This window comes from Notamacropus eugenii, chromosome 4 (genome assembly GCF_028372415.1).
Source record: "Notamacropus eugenii isolate mMacEug1 chromosome 4, mMacEug1.pri_v2, whole genome shotgun sequence".
Classification (NCBI taxonomy): domain Eukaryota; kingdom Metazoa; phylum Chordata; class Mammalia; order Diprotodontia; family Macropodidae; genus Notamacropus; species Notamacropus eugenii.
The window spans coordinates 473,016,641-473,031,153 of record NC_092875.1 but is presented as its reverse complement, the minus strand read 5'-3'; the positions used below and the strand labels follow the sequence as shown (position 1 = coordinate 473,031,153).

The window sequence follows — 14,513 nt, the reverse complement described above, 5'->3', positions numbered from 1 at the left end:
AGTAGTGATTTACAGCATTTTTTCACATAACTACAGATAGCTTTAATTTCTTCCTCTGAAAATTGCCTGTTCTCATCTTTTGGTCACTTATCAATTGGGAAATGACTTGTATTCTAATAAATTCAGCTTAATTCTATACATATTTGTAAAATGAGCCCTTTATCAGAGACACTGGTTATAAAAATTGTTTCCCAGCTTTCTTCCCTTCCAATCTTTGTTGTGTTGGCTTTGTTTGTGCAAAAAAAATAATGTAATCCAAATGACCCATTTTGCATTTCATAATGTTCTCTATGTCTTGTTTGGTCATAAATTCTTCCATTCTCCATAAATCTGTCAGGTAAACTGTTCCTAGCTCTCCTCATTTGCTTATCATATCAGCCTTTATGTCTAAATCATGTACCCATTTTGACTTTATCTTGGTGTATGGTGTAAGTTGTTGGTCTATGCCTAGTTTCTGCAATACTATTTTCTAGTTTTCCCTGCAGTTTTTGTTAAGTAATGAGTTTTTATCCCAAAAGCTGGAATCTTTGGGTTTATCAGATGGTAAGTTACTATAGTCACTGATAGTCTCCCTAATAGTCTCATGTATGTAACCTATTCCATTGATCCACCACTCTGTTTCTTAGCCAGTACTAAGTAGTTTTGATGATTGCTGCTTTGCAATGCAGTTTTAGATCTGTTATGGCTAGGCGCCCTTCTCTTGCATTTCTTTTCATTATTTCCCTTGATATTCTGGAACTTTTGTTCTCCAGATAAATTTTGACATTTTTTCTAGCTCTACAAAATAATTTTTGGTAGTTTTATTGCTATGGCACTGAATATGAAAATTAATTTAGGCAGAATGTTATTTTTATTGTATTAGCTCAGCCTACCCATGAGCAACTGTTTTTTTCCAATTATTTAGATCTGACTTTATTTGTATTAAAAGTGTTTTACAATTGTGTTCATATAGTTCCTGGGTTTGTTTTGGCAGGTAGACTGACAAATATTTTATATTGTCTGCAGTTACTTTAAAAGGAATTTCTCTATTTCTTGCTGTTGGGCTTTGTTAGGAATATATAGAAATGCCAGTAGTTTATGTGGGTTTATTTTATATCCTGCAACTTCTCTAAAGCTGTTAATTATTTCAAGTAGTATACCATCATATCATCTACTTTGTTTCCCATTGCCTATTTTAATTCCTTCAATTTCTTTTTCTTATCTTATTGCTAAAGCTAACATTTCTAGTACAATATTGAATAACAGTGGTGGTAATGGACATCCTTGCTTCACCCCCAATCTTATTTGAAATGCTTCTAGCTTATCCCCATTACATATAATACTTGCTGATGGTTTTAGATAGATACTACTTATCATTCTGAGGAAAATTCTATTCATCCCCATGCTCTCTAATGTTTTTTAATAGGAATGGGTGTTGTATTTCATCAAAAGCTTTTTATGCATCTATTGAGATAATCGTATGATTTGTTAATTTTGTCATTATAAGGTCAGTTATGCTGACAGTTTTCCTAATATTGAACCAGTTCTTCATTCCAGGTATAAATCTTACCTGGTCATAGTGCATTATCCCCTTGATAAATTGCTGTAATCTCTTTGCTAATATTTTATTTAAAATTTTTGCATCTATATTTATTAGGGAAATTGGTTTATAATTTCCTTCCTCTGTTTTGGCTCTTTCTGGTTTAGGTATCATCACCATAATTGTATCATAGAAAGAATTTGGTAGGATTCCTTCTTTGCCTATTTTCCAAATGGTTTATATAGCATTGGATTTAGTTGTTCTTTAAATGTTTGGTAGAATTCACTTATATATACATCTGGCCCTGGAGATTTTTTTCCTTGGGGAGTTCATTGATGGCTTATTCAATTTCTTTTTCAGAAATGGAGTTAAGCATTTTATTTCCTTTTTTGTCAATGTGGGCAATTTATATTTTTGTTAATATTCTTCCACTTCACTAAGATTGTCAAATTTATTTGCATACAGTTGGGCAAAATAGGTCCTAATTATTGTTTTAATTTCCTCTTCATTGGTGGTGAATTCACTGTTTTCAGTTTTGATACTGGTAATTTGGTTTTCTTTTCTAAATCAAATTAACTAAAGGTTTATCTATTTTATTAACTTTTTTCCCCACAAAACCAACTCTAAGTTTTGTTAGTTTAATAGTTTTCTTAATTTCAATTTTTAAAATCACTCCTTTGATATTCAGAATTTGAAATTTGGTATTTAATTGGGGATATTAAATTTGTTCTTTTTCTAGCTTTTTTAGTTGCATGCCCAACTCATTGATCTCTTCTTTCTCTATTTTATCCATGTAAACATTTAGAGATATAACTTCCCCTAACAACTGCTTTGCCTATGTCCCATAAGTATTGGTATGTTGTCTTATTATTGTCATTCTCTTGGATGAAATTATTGATCATTTCTATGATTTGTTCTCTGACCCACTCATTCTTTAGGATTATTTAGTTCCCAATTAATTTTTAGTCTATCTTTCTATAGTTCTTTATTACATGTAATTTTTATTGCATCATGATCTGAAAAGGATGCATTTAATATTCCTGCCTTTCTGCATTGAATTGTGAGGTTTTTATGCCCTACTACATGGTCAATTTTTGTGAAGGTGCCATGTACCACTGAGAAAAAGGTATATTCCTTTCTATCCTCAATCAGTTTTCTCCAGAGGTCTACCATATCTACCTTTTCTAAGATTCTATTCACCTCCTTAACTTCTTTCTTGTTTATTTTGTGGTCAGATTCATCTAGTTCTGATAGGGGGAGGTTGAGGTGCCCCACTAGTATAGTTTTGCTGTCTACTTCTTCCCATAACTCCCTTAACTTCTCCTCTAAGAATGTGGATGGTATACCACTTGGTACATATAAGTTTAGTACTGGTATTACTTCCATGTCTATGGTACCTTTTAGCATGATGAAATTTTCTTTCTTATCTCTTTTAATTAAATCTATTTTTGCTTTTGCTTTGTCTGAGTTCAAGATTGCTGCCCCCATTTTTTTTCACTTCAGCTGAAGCATAATATATTCTGCTCCAGTCTTTTACCTTTACTCCGTGTGTTTTGATCTTAAAACATTTAAAGAACAACTAATTCTAATGCTATATAAACCATTTGGAAAATAAGCAAAGAAGGAGTCCTACCAAATTCTTTCTATGATACAAATATGGTGATGATACCTAAACCAGAAAGAGCCAAAACAGAGGAAGGAAATTATAAACCAATTTCCCTAATGAATATAGATGCAAAACTCTACCATTCACTTCTGTTTTATGGGAAAGTACATCCTGTTCACATTCACAGTTATGATTACTAATTGTGTCTTTTTCTCCATTCTATTTTTTCCCATTTATGCTTTTTTGTCTCCTTTCTTCCTTCCCTCCTCACCAGTGTTTTGCTTCTGATCACCACCTCCCTCAATTTACCCTCCTTTCTATCAGTCTCCTTCCCTTTTCTTTCCCCTTTTCCCTACTATTTCTTCCCTCCCTTCTATCCACCATCTTTTCTTTTCTTTCCCCTCCTTCCCATAGGATAAGATAGATTTCTATACTCAATTGAGCATGTATGTTATTCCCTCCTAGAGCCAAATCCGATGAGATTAAGGTTTAACAATGCTTGTCTCCCTCTCTTCTTTCCTTCTACTGTAATAGGTCTTTCTTTGTACCATTTCATGTAATGTAATTTACCCTTTTCTGCTTTTCCTTTCATCTCCCAGTACAATCTTTTTTTCACCCCTTAATTGATTTTTTATCATCACATCAAAGTCAATTCATGTCCATACCCTCTGTTTATGTATATCCCTTCTAAATGTCAAAATAAAGATACAGTTCTTAAGAGTTACAAGTGTCATCTTCCCATATACGGATGCAAACAGTTTAACCTTATTGAATAATGTGTTTTTTTCTTTCCTGTTTACCTTTTTATGCTTCTCTTGAGTCTAGTATTTGACAATAAAATTTTGTGTTCACCTCTGGACTTTTCATCATGAAAATTTGAAAGTCCCCTATTTTATTGAATGTCCATCTCCTCCCCTAAAAGATTATGGTCAATTTTACTAGGTAACTGATTCTTGATTGCAATTCAAGCTCCTTTGCTTTCTGGAATATCATATTCCAAGCCCTCTGATCCTTTTACATGGAAGCTTCTAGGTCCTGTGTAATCCTCACTGTGGTTCCATAATATTTATATATTTTTTTCTGACTGCTTGCAGTATTTTCTCCTTGATCTGATAATTCTGAAATTTGGCTACAATATTCCTTGGAGTTTTCATTTTGGGATCTCTTTCAGATGGTGATTGGTGGATTCTTTCAATGACTCTTTTACCCTCTGGTTCTAGGACCTCAAGGCAATTTTCCTTGATGATTTCTTAAAAAATGATGTCCAGACTCTTTTTTTTTTTTTATCTTGGCTTTCAGGTGGAACAATAATTCTTAAATTATCTCTCCTGGATTTATTTTCCAGGTCAGTTGTTTTTCTGATGAGTTATTTTACATTTTCTTCTATTTTTTTCATTCTTTTGATTTTGTTTGACTGATTCTTGATGTCTCATGGAGTAATTAGCTTCCACTTGCCCAATTCTAATTCTTAATGAATTGTCTTCTTCAGTTAGCTTTTGTATCTCCTTTTCCATTTGGCCAACTGTACTTTTCTTTTCTTTTCTAAAATTTATTTATTCATTTTTAGTTTTCAACATTCACTTCCATAAGATTCTGAGTTCTAGATTTTCTCCCCATCTAATTCTCTTTCTCAAGAACTTCTCTTCAGTGAGTTTTTGTACCTCCTTTTCCATTTGACCAAATTCTACTTTTTAAAGAGTTGTTTTCTTCAGTGGATTTTTTTTCCATTTGGCCAAATGTATTTTTTAAAGAATTGTTTTTTCTACCTCAACTTTTGTCCTTCCCTTTCCAAGCTGTTGACTTCCTCTTGCATACCTCTCCTTTCTTTTCCCAATTTTTCTTCTACCTCTCTTATCTGACTTTTAAAATCCTTCTTGAGCTCTTCCAAGAAGGCTTGCTTGAGACCAGTTCATATTCCCCTTTGAGTTTTCAGATATTGGTATATTGGCAATGCTGTCCACTTCTGAGTTTGTGTTTTGATCTTTCCTGTCCCCATAAAAAGAGCTTATGGTCAATGTTCATTTTTGCTTTTTGCTCATTTTGTTTGCCTAGTCCCTGACTTTTAAATTTGAGCTCTGCTTCTGGGGCACAGGGGACAATGTTCCAAGCTTCTTGTGCTGGGGGCCAGGGGCCTGCTCACTGGCTTTGTGTGCTGGGGCCTCAGGTATGGCAGCTGGAGGCCATAAGGGTCTGTCAGCTTACCTGGTGCTAAGCTGGGGTCCTAATGGTGGTATCTGGCATGTGCTGAGATCAGATAGGGTTTTTCTGAGTTTCCCTGGGACTACACTGAAGCACATGGAGTTCTAGCTTCTGAAGGATGCCTGCCTTCCTTGGCCTATGCTGAAGCACAATGGAGTTCCTCTTTTGAAGGATGCTTGCCCATTCAGGGCTGTGCTAAAGCATGGGGAGGTCCACTGCTGAAAGATTCCTATCCTCCTGGGGTTACACTAGCACACATAGTGGTTGTCTGAGCTGGTTCCCCTAGCTATGCTAAGGTAGGTGGGGGATCCTGGTGCCAGCACCTGCCTGCTCTACCACCCTGGGGCTCAGGATCTCCTGCTGGCTTGCTTTGATGGTGCTTGCCACCTGTTTGCTGGCATCCCTCCTGCCCTGGAATATGTTCCCCCTTTATTCAAGCAGAACCAGAATGGGTCATTCCTGCTGATCCTTCAGGTCTCCTGGACTAAGAGACTGCTTTGCTCCATCCTCTTACTTTCTCTGCTATTCTGGAATTTTTCCTGGGATACTATTTTTGAGGTTTTTTTAGAGGTCAATGTGGGAGGCTGACAGTGACTTACTGCTTACTCTGCCATCTTGGCTGCCAGAAGTGTCTCTTCCATCTTAGAGAGTCTTTCCTTATAACACAGAATAAAACAACAGCGGGGAAACAGTCCAGCAGAATTAACCAACATATCAAAAAAGTCCTCCCCTTCCTTCTCCTCTCCAAAGGAAGGTAAACTTGGATGGCCAAAAGATGCCCAGATGACTTGGGTTTTACTAGCTCCTTTCCTATTCCCCTTCCCTTCCCCTATCCTCCCCTTCCTTCCCCTCCCCCGTCTCTTTTCCTCTCTCCTCTCACCTGTCCTCTCCCAAAACCTTAAACCTACTGCACTCTGAAACTGGGACTCCACTGAGGCCCTGCCTGAGGGCTCCTCTGGACCCCTCTAGTTTGAGAGTGATTATCAATAGTAACTGTTGCTGTTTCCCATCCAGTCTGATGTCTTTCTTTTCTTTGCCTGGCTACTTCTTAAACAGGCTGATTCAGTGAATGGGCGTTGCCTCACCCTAAGTGAGTGCCTGCAAAGACCTTGGCCTAAAGGGCCCAAGGTCTCCCAGTGAATCCTGGGCCATCTCCAGTTATCCTGATGAATATCTGGTCACTGGATCCAGATGCATCTGGAGGACAAGTGAGGCTGGTGACCTGCACAGCCCTCCCTCACTCAAAGCAAGGTCAAGTGCAAGTCATGTCATTATTTCTCTGATGGCAATGAAGGACAGACACGATCACAATCAAAAAAGTCAGAAGTCATATATTCCACTCTCAGTATCCTCTCACCTCTGTACAGAAACTGGGTAAGGTAATGTATCATATCCTTTCTTGGGGGCTAGCCTCAGTCATGATGAGTTTTCTAGTACTCAGCTTCAGTTCTTTGTGCTCACTGGGTATCTGCCTTTCCTGATTCTTATTCCACGGTGCCTTAGCTGATAAAAGTCTTCCCATGCTTTCCTGTATTCGTCATACCCATCGTTTCTTGTAACACAGTAACACTCCATTACTCTCATGTATCGCCATTTGGTTAGTCATTGCTCAGACAGGAACAATCTGCAACATTGTTTGTTTAGAAGGGAAATATATTCTGAGACCTAAACGAGCACGTTGCAAGTGGACATTGGAGACAGAGCTTATTTATAAATCAAATACTCAGCTGAAATCTTAAAATTTCAAACTAATTAAAACAGTTCAAAGACAGATGTCATTAAGTACCAACCAATGTCACAGACCCACTAACTGGCTCTGAAAATTAGCTATGCTCTGCCTAATTTTCTATTTTCCCTGCCTATAAAATCTGCGTTAATCCATTGGTTGTACTTCATTAAAGGCTAAAGTTTTAGGGTAAGACTTTGACCCTTGTTTTTATGTTTAATTGATCATTGCTCATATAAATATAAATATTTATGACAATAATAATTTTTATAATAATAAGACTGTAACTCAGTATTTGCTGAAGGGATAAATTTACTGCAGCTTTTTTTATAAGATGTAAAACATCATCCAATAGAAGTGGAAAGTGTGCTGGATTTATAGGAAGGGTATCTGGATTTTTAATCCCTTGTCAACCTTTCTGACCTTAGACAAGATATTTAACCTCTCTGGACCTCAGTTTTCTCATCTGTAAAATAAAGCGGGTGCATTAGATAATCTCTGAAGTCCTTTCTAGTTCTATGATCCTATGAATAATGTTTATTTTGTAACTATTTTCATTTACATAAGATATTTTTAGAGGACCAATACATGAACAAGTACTTATTAAGATCCTACTGTGTACCAGGCACAACATTAGGTATTGGGGATATAAATACAAAGAATGAAACAATCCCTTCTCTTCTCTTCTTTGGGAGGTAGTGGACAAAGCTGTTAATCTGGAGCCAGATTACCAGTGTTCAAATACATTCCAACTCTGCTACTTGTTTCCTGAGTGACCTTAGTCAAGTCACTCACTCATCAGTAAAATGAAGGAGTTGGAATAGATGTCCAACTTCAGGGTCTCTTCTAACCTTCAAGGCTACAATTTCATATTCTGTTTCCCCAGATTATCTAAATCCATGTCATTCTGCAAATATGTTTTTCAAAGGTCACTTCTTAACCCAAATGTAACTTGCTAAAGCAATTCATCAGAACTACTTAACTTGATTCAATTCAACAAGTTCATATTAAGTACCTAATATGTTTAATGTTAAGTGACTTTCCTAGGGTGACACAGCTAGCGTCTGAAGCTGGATTTGAAATGAGGAAAATGAGTCTTCCAGACTCCAGGTCCAGCACTCTATCCATTCCATCACCTAATTGCCCAGGGAAGCAGGAGCAAAGTCCAGAAATGATTTTGCTAAGAGGGCTGCTAAGATTTCTTCCACCATCTCTGAGTCAGTGGCAAGCATTACTCTACATATACTTACAGAAACAGATAAAGAGTTATCTCTAGAACCAGGAAGACCTGGGTTCAAGTGCTGCCTCTGACTGACACATAAGAATGTAAATTGCACACAGGTACTGAATTGCACTGGCAGATAGAGTTTTCTCATTGGAAGTGGCCCATACCAGTGAAGGCTCAGGCCTAGTTCCTGTTCCTCTACTGCTCATGAGAGAACAATCTGTTTGTAGCTTCCTTGCAGAGAATCCTCAAATGCACTACTGCCTGCACAGTGGGTCTGAGGGCTGAGAAAATGATTAACTGTGCATTCAAACTCAGGATAATTTAATTCAGTTCAACAAACATGAATCCTAACTAATGCATTGTGCTAGGCATAGAGGAAAGAAAAATGAAATAACATATGGTGCTTGATATCAAGGAACTTATTATTTTTATAGAAGGGGAAAGACAAAAATCCAAGTAACCATAATGTAAACTAATGTGTCAAATACATAGGAGAGACACAAGTGATATGAGAGATAATGAGAAAGATCAGATAAGTGTGATGTTTAAAAGAGTACTTAGCTGCCACCAATAAATTCAAGTTACTGGGTCTGGAAAAACTGTACACCTGACCTGTCAGCTGAGATTTTTAGGAATTGTGGTAAATAGGAAAGGAACTATCAGGAAGGGGAAGAAGGCAGAATTTTAAACTATAGGTTGATGAGCTTGATGTCAAGTCCTGAAAGATTCTAGAAATGAATATCAAATGGAAGGCTTATGAACACTTAGGGCAGCTAGATGGTACAGTGGATAGAACAGGGGCTTTGGAGTCAGGAGGACCTAAGTTCAAATCTGGTCTCAGACACTTAATATCTGTGTGACCCCAGACATGTCACTTAACTCTGTTTGTCTCAGTTTCCTCACCTGTAAAATGAGGTGGAAAAGAAAATGGCAACTAACTCCAGTATCTCTGCTAAGTAAACCCTAAATGGATTCACCAAGAGTCAGACATGACTAACTGACTAAATAATAAATTAAGCACTTACGGAGGAGGTTATCACTAAGAGGCAGCATGGGTTCAGTAACATGGTTCATTAGCATGGGTTCTTTCTGCTGGATTTCATTTCCTTTATTCCCCTGGGTTACTAGGTCAAAAGAATTTTGTGGTCAATGTATCTGGATTTCATCAAGATAACTGAGAAAGTTTTTTGTCACATCCTGACGGACAAGAAAGGCATGGACTTACTCCAAGATGAGAATGCTGGAAAAGAGCAATTGCTTTAGTCAGGTAGTTGTAAAGTGTTAGACAGTTCCTGCTATATATCCAATGGAAAGAGCCCAATTTCAATATGGTAGACCACCACAGAATGTCTATTCATATACCAGTTCCGTTTCCCAAAACAAAGTTCAAGTTCTGCTCATGTAGGTGACTTTATCATGTAGGTGATTTGGGCACATGCCATAGGTAAGGTATTACATTGGTAAGGCATTTTTCATCCATTTTGTTTTCCCATTATAGATGACTAAGCTGAGCCCCTTTGAAAGTCCATATATCTCACTGAGGTAGCCCTCTAGTGTTCCAGGGCCTTGGTAATAAGTACAATACCATCTATAGTCGTATCTATAGAACCTTGACTGGCTTCCTTCTTCTAGTTGGGTATTACACAGAGTATTCTCCATAATACTATTTTTCACATAATCTTACTCCAATGCCTTCTCTTGGTGTGGCAGTGACTGGTTTTCAAAGGCAATACCAATGGAACACAAACTCTGGAAGCTTCTCATCAGCTAGAAAGGCATCAAGAGTGGTCCTGATGGCAGGATCTATCTGGTGTCCAAGGACCCCTATAGCTCAATTTGGACATACATAACTAGAAGGCTACAAGACATGCTTATAACCATAGGTAATGGATTCTTTCCCTGGTCTTGATCAAGGGAGGCAAAGTGGTGGAGTGGAAACAAGGTTATATTTAGGGTGAGAGTATCTGGGTTTGAATCTTTGTGACTTTGGACAAATCACTTAACAACTGTGGAGCCTCCGTCTCCTCAGGTATAAAATGAAGGGGCTAAAACCACATGATTTCTCTAATGAGATATTTCCTAGTCTTCTTTGTTTTCATTCTTTTGGTTTTGTTTTATAATTTCTTGATTTCTCATAAAGCTTCCACTTGCTCCATTATAATTTTTAAAGAATTACTTTCTTCAGTGAATTGTTGGACCTCCTTTTCAATTTGGGCAATTCTGCTTTTTAAGGCATTCTTCTTCTCATTGGCTTTTTGGACTTTTTGCCATTTGGGTTAATCTACTTTTTTAAGGTGTTGTTTTCTTCAGCATTTTTTGGGGAGGTCTCCTTTAGCAAGCTGTTGACTTGATTTTCATGATTTTCTTGCATCTCTTTCATTTCTCTTCCCAATTTTTCCTCTATTTCTCTTACGTGATTTTCAAAATCCTTTTTGAGCTCTTCCATGGCCTGAGACCAATTCATTTTTTTGGAGGCTTCTGATGTAGGAGCTTTGACTTTGTTGTCCTCTTCTGGTTGTATGTTTTGATCTTCCTTGTCACCAAAGTAAGATTCTATAGTCTGATTCCCCCTGACCCCCTACCTTGCTGTTTGCTCACCTTCCCAGCCAATTACTTGCCTTGTTAGCTCTTTGACAAGGTAGGTCTCTTCTTCCAGTGTGGGGTGGGGTAGGGCGGGGCGGTGTACTGTCCCAAGCTTCAGGGATTTTGTGCAGCTGTTTTCAGAGATACTTCTAGGGACCTGCAAATGTTTAGTTCTTCCCAGGTAGTATGCTTAAAGGAGAGGTGTTTACTCTTCTTCTGGCCTGTGCTCTGGTTTGTGATCTCAAGCACTCTTTTCTGCCCTGAAACTGTGAGGAGGATTCCCACTTGGCATTTGGGGGAGAGCTCAAGTAAATCCATACTTTTACTCTGCCATCTTGGCTCTGCTCCCCTAAAATTACATGATTTTAAAGACACCTTTAAGCCTATGATCTGTAGAACAGGGCTATCTACTCCTTTCCTTGTTGCTGGAAAGATGAAATACGATGTAAATCATTTTGTAACTGTAAACTGTCACATAAATATAAGCAACGATTAGAATTAATTGCTTTTATTTATATCAGTAAATATTTTTTATTACGGTAAAAGAATTTGAAACCGCATGGGTGTTTGTCAGCTGAGGAATGGTTGAACAAATTATATTATATGAATGAAATGGAATATAATTTTGTTGTAAGAAATGATGAAAAAGACGTTTTCAGAGAAACCTGGACTCTGTAAGCTGTGAAGTAAGTAGAACCAGAAGAACAAGCAATACGATAATTACAATATTATAAAAAATTTTTAAAAAAGTTAAAAAAACAAGAACACGATTGATATGACCAACCTTGATTCCAGAGGCCTGATGATGAAGCAGGCTACTAATCTTTTTAGAGTGGTGATAGTCAAGATCCTACAATCAAGGTGCGAATTTGTTTTAACAAAACAAATGTATGTTTGGGGGTGAGGACCAGGAGGAAAGTAGTCCCCACCATAAAATTCCACAAGGAAACAAAAACAGGTCACTGAAACATTTTTTAAAAAAATTATACATGAGAACAGAAGGCCAGAAAGAGTCAGACAAGCAGGACAACTTTGAAAGTTGCATGTTGAAATGGCTGTATATTTTAAAAGCCATCTGGAATGAATACCCTAGTTTCATGGGCAATTCTCCTTATGTTATTATGTATATGGAAATGTTATTCGGTGTCTGTCTAGGATAAAAATAGATAGTCCTTCTTCATTAGAAGCAACCAGCCCTGCTTAGGGGGAACGCACAGGTTCCTGGCGCCTTTCAGCCAGAAGAGCCCATCCTGATACCTCGCCCACCTCCTGGCCCATGTTTAGCCCCACCCAGACGTGGCACTTCGGCGCTCAGGGCCCCGTCTACAGAATGGGCACGTGCTGGATCCAGTGCAGTGACCTCGGGTCTGCGGGGCGGCCGGCGGGCTGCACTGAGTCCGATTCTTAGATTCTTAGAATTTCCCTTGGGGGAGGGGCCTCCCCACCCCCCTCATGCGAAGGTGGGGGCCGCGAGGAGGGCTCTCCCGGGGGCGGGGCGAGCAGAGCCGCGCAGTTCCTGGTTTTAAGCCCGAGCGCGGCCCTGGCAGCAGCCACAGCCCGGAGAAGCCTGGGCCCGGACGGACGGAGCCTGGCATGGCGGCCCGAGCGCCCAGGGGCGGCCTCAGGCCGCTCCTCCCCCTCCTTGTCCCGCTCCTGCTGCTGCCGCTGCCGGGCTCCCGCGCCCGGGCCCCGGGGCGGCCCCACATCGTCTTCGTGCTCGCGGACGACTTGGGCTGGCACGACGTGGGCTACCACGGCTCCAGCATCCTGACTCCGCACCTGGACGCGCTGGCGGCCGGCGGGGTGCGGCTGGAAAACTACTACACGCAGCCCCTGTGCACGCCGTCCCGGAGCCAGCTCCTGACCGGCCGCTACCAGGTAAGGCTCCGGCTCCGCCCGGCGCGGCCCGGCCCCGCCCCGCTGCCCCTCCTCCTCCGCCTCCTCCTGCCCCTTCTTCCCTTCTCCCAGCACGGCTCCGCCCCCTCCTCCCAGCACGACTCCGCCCCCTCTTCCCGGCCTCCGCCTCCTCTCCTCTCCCCTGCCCAGAACGACTCCGCCCCCTCTTCCCGGGCTCCGCCTCCTCCTGCCCCTTCTTCCCTCCTCCCAGCACGGCTCCGCCCCCTCCTCCCGGTCCCCCCCCCCCCTCTTCCCGGGCTCCGCCTCCTTCCAGGGCCGAGCCTCGCCGAGGACTTACCCTTTCCTAAATGGTTTGTGGGGCCTGCAGCTAAGGGCCGCAATACTGTTACTTAACTTCCTGAACCTTGTCCCCCACACGGAGCATGCTCAGCTGCAGGGCCTCCAGCATCGCCCGTTAGTTTGGCTTTGGGCGTCGTCTGGCGTCCAAACCAGCCACCGAAGGCCGCGGGAGGGAGAGGCGGGGTGAGGGTGCCAGAGACGAAGAGGGAGCGAACGACAACTGAAAACAGACCGGGGCAGTGAGGGGAGCAAAGACTGGGCGGGATCCCGGGATGGGGTCTGAAAGGGCGGAGGCAGTGGGAGAGAGGGAGGAGGGAGCCCCACGTGTGACGGTGCCCCGCGTGCAGACCAGCCTGAGAACTCCTCGCTCCCTCCGTGCGTGCTGCCCGGGGGGGATCTTTCAGAATTCTGAGTCCACAGAGGAACAGTGGTTGTAAGTGCTGGGTCATCACTCTAGGTTGGATCGTGGACACGAGCAAAGTCAAGCTCACCTTCGTTTCTTCCTTATTTTCTTGGCATTAAAGATAATAATTCATGTTTACATATTGCTTCCTAAGGTTGTGGGCAGCCTATCTGAACGGCACTGTTTTCTCACTTTTTCAGGGTCCTGGCCTTCGAAACCCCCCTGATTAGAAAAAAAGGGAGTTTAGGTATGCACAATGCTGATTAAAATAATTGTGACCGCTGAGCCGGGCAGGAGCAGTATTGTAAGGTCCATCCTTTAAATCCTCAGTGGGAATTTGGAGCCTGCTGAGCGCTGTGCTAAGCCCTGGGGATACAGGACACAAACACCCCGGCCCTTGCCCTCTAACGTCTTCCATTGGGAGAGGAGGCAACCTGTGTTACAAATGTAGCCATTCAGCTGAGGTCACGCCTCTGCTTACACTTGCTCCTCTTCCATTGGGAGAGGAGGCAACCTGTGTTACAAATGTAGCCATTCAGCTGAGGTCACGCCTCTGCTTACACTTGCTCTTGGATTCCCGGAAGGTGGTTGGTACTCCCAAGGTTTAAGGGATACCCTATGGGGCAACTCTTGTAAAACTAGAGATCGTGAGCCCCTACTGGTGGGGGCTTTCCCATTAACAGAGTACCATTAGACACTGTTAGTGCTTGCCAATGATAAGGTTAGGGTGCTGTACCCCAGGACACCTCGGTCCTGCTCAAATGAATACGACACAAGCCTTCTTAAAGCCAAAGGAAAACAAAGTTTATTAAAGATTCGCCATAGTGGGGTCACTCTTAAGGAGCCTAAGCATTTGTAAGGCTTGTATTTACAAGTGGGCCAGATAGAATCTCAGCTAGACCAAGTCTGAGCTGAATTAAACCGGATTGCCTTCATGGAGGCGACATGAAACTTAAATACAGAAATTAAATACAGAAAAAGACTGAGGGAAGCATCCTGGTGTCACCAGGTAGTCAGTCTGGGGTCCCAGGGACAGTCATGATAGATTGAACC

At 41.1% G+C, this 14,513-nt stretch overlaps 1 protein-coding gene and 1 long non-coding RNA gene across 2 annotated transcripts in view; one reads left to right on the top strand and one right to left on the bottom strand.

The window, feature by feature from the left end:
- The window catches only part of LOC140502099 (uncharacterized), a 98,421-nt gene extending 84,977 nt beyond the window's left edge, over positions 1-13,444 (bottom strand). The window contains exon 1 of the long non-coding RNA XR_011966528.1: positions 13,056-13,444. This is a non-coding gene — a long non-coding RNA (uncharacterized lncRNA). The remainder of the gene's footprint in view (positions 1-13,055) is intronic.
- The window catches only part of ARSB (arylsulfatase B), a 260,017-nt gene continuing 256,863 nt past the window's right edge, over positions 11,360-14,513 (top strand). Inside the window, exon 1 of the mRNA XM_072606420.1 lies at positions 11,360-12,739. Within this exon, the coding sequence (XP_072462521.1) occupies positions 12,314-12,739 (426 nt within the window). The 5' untranslated portion in view covers positions 11,360-12,313. The remainder of the gene's footprint in view (positions 12,740-14,513) is intronic.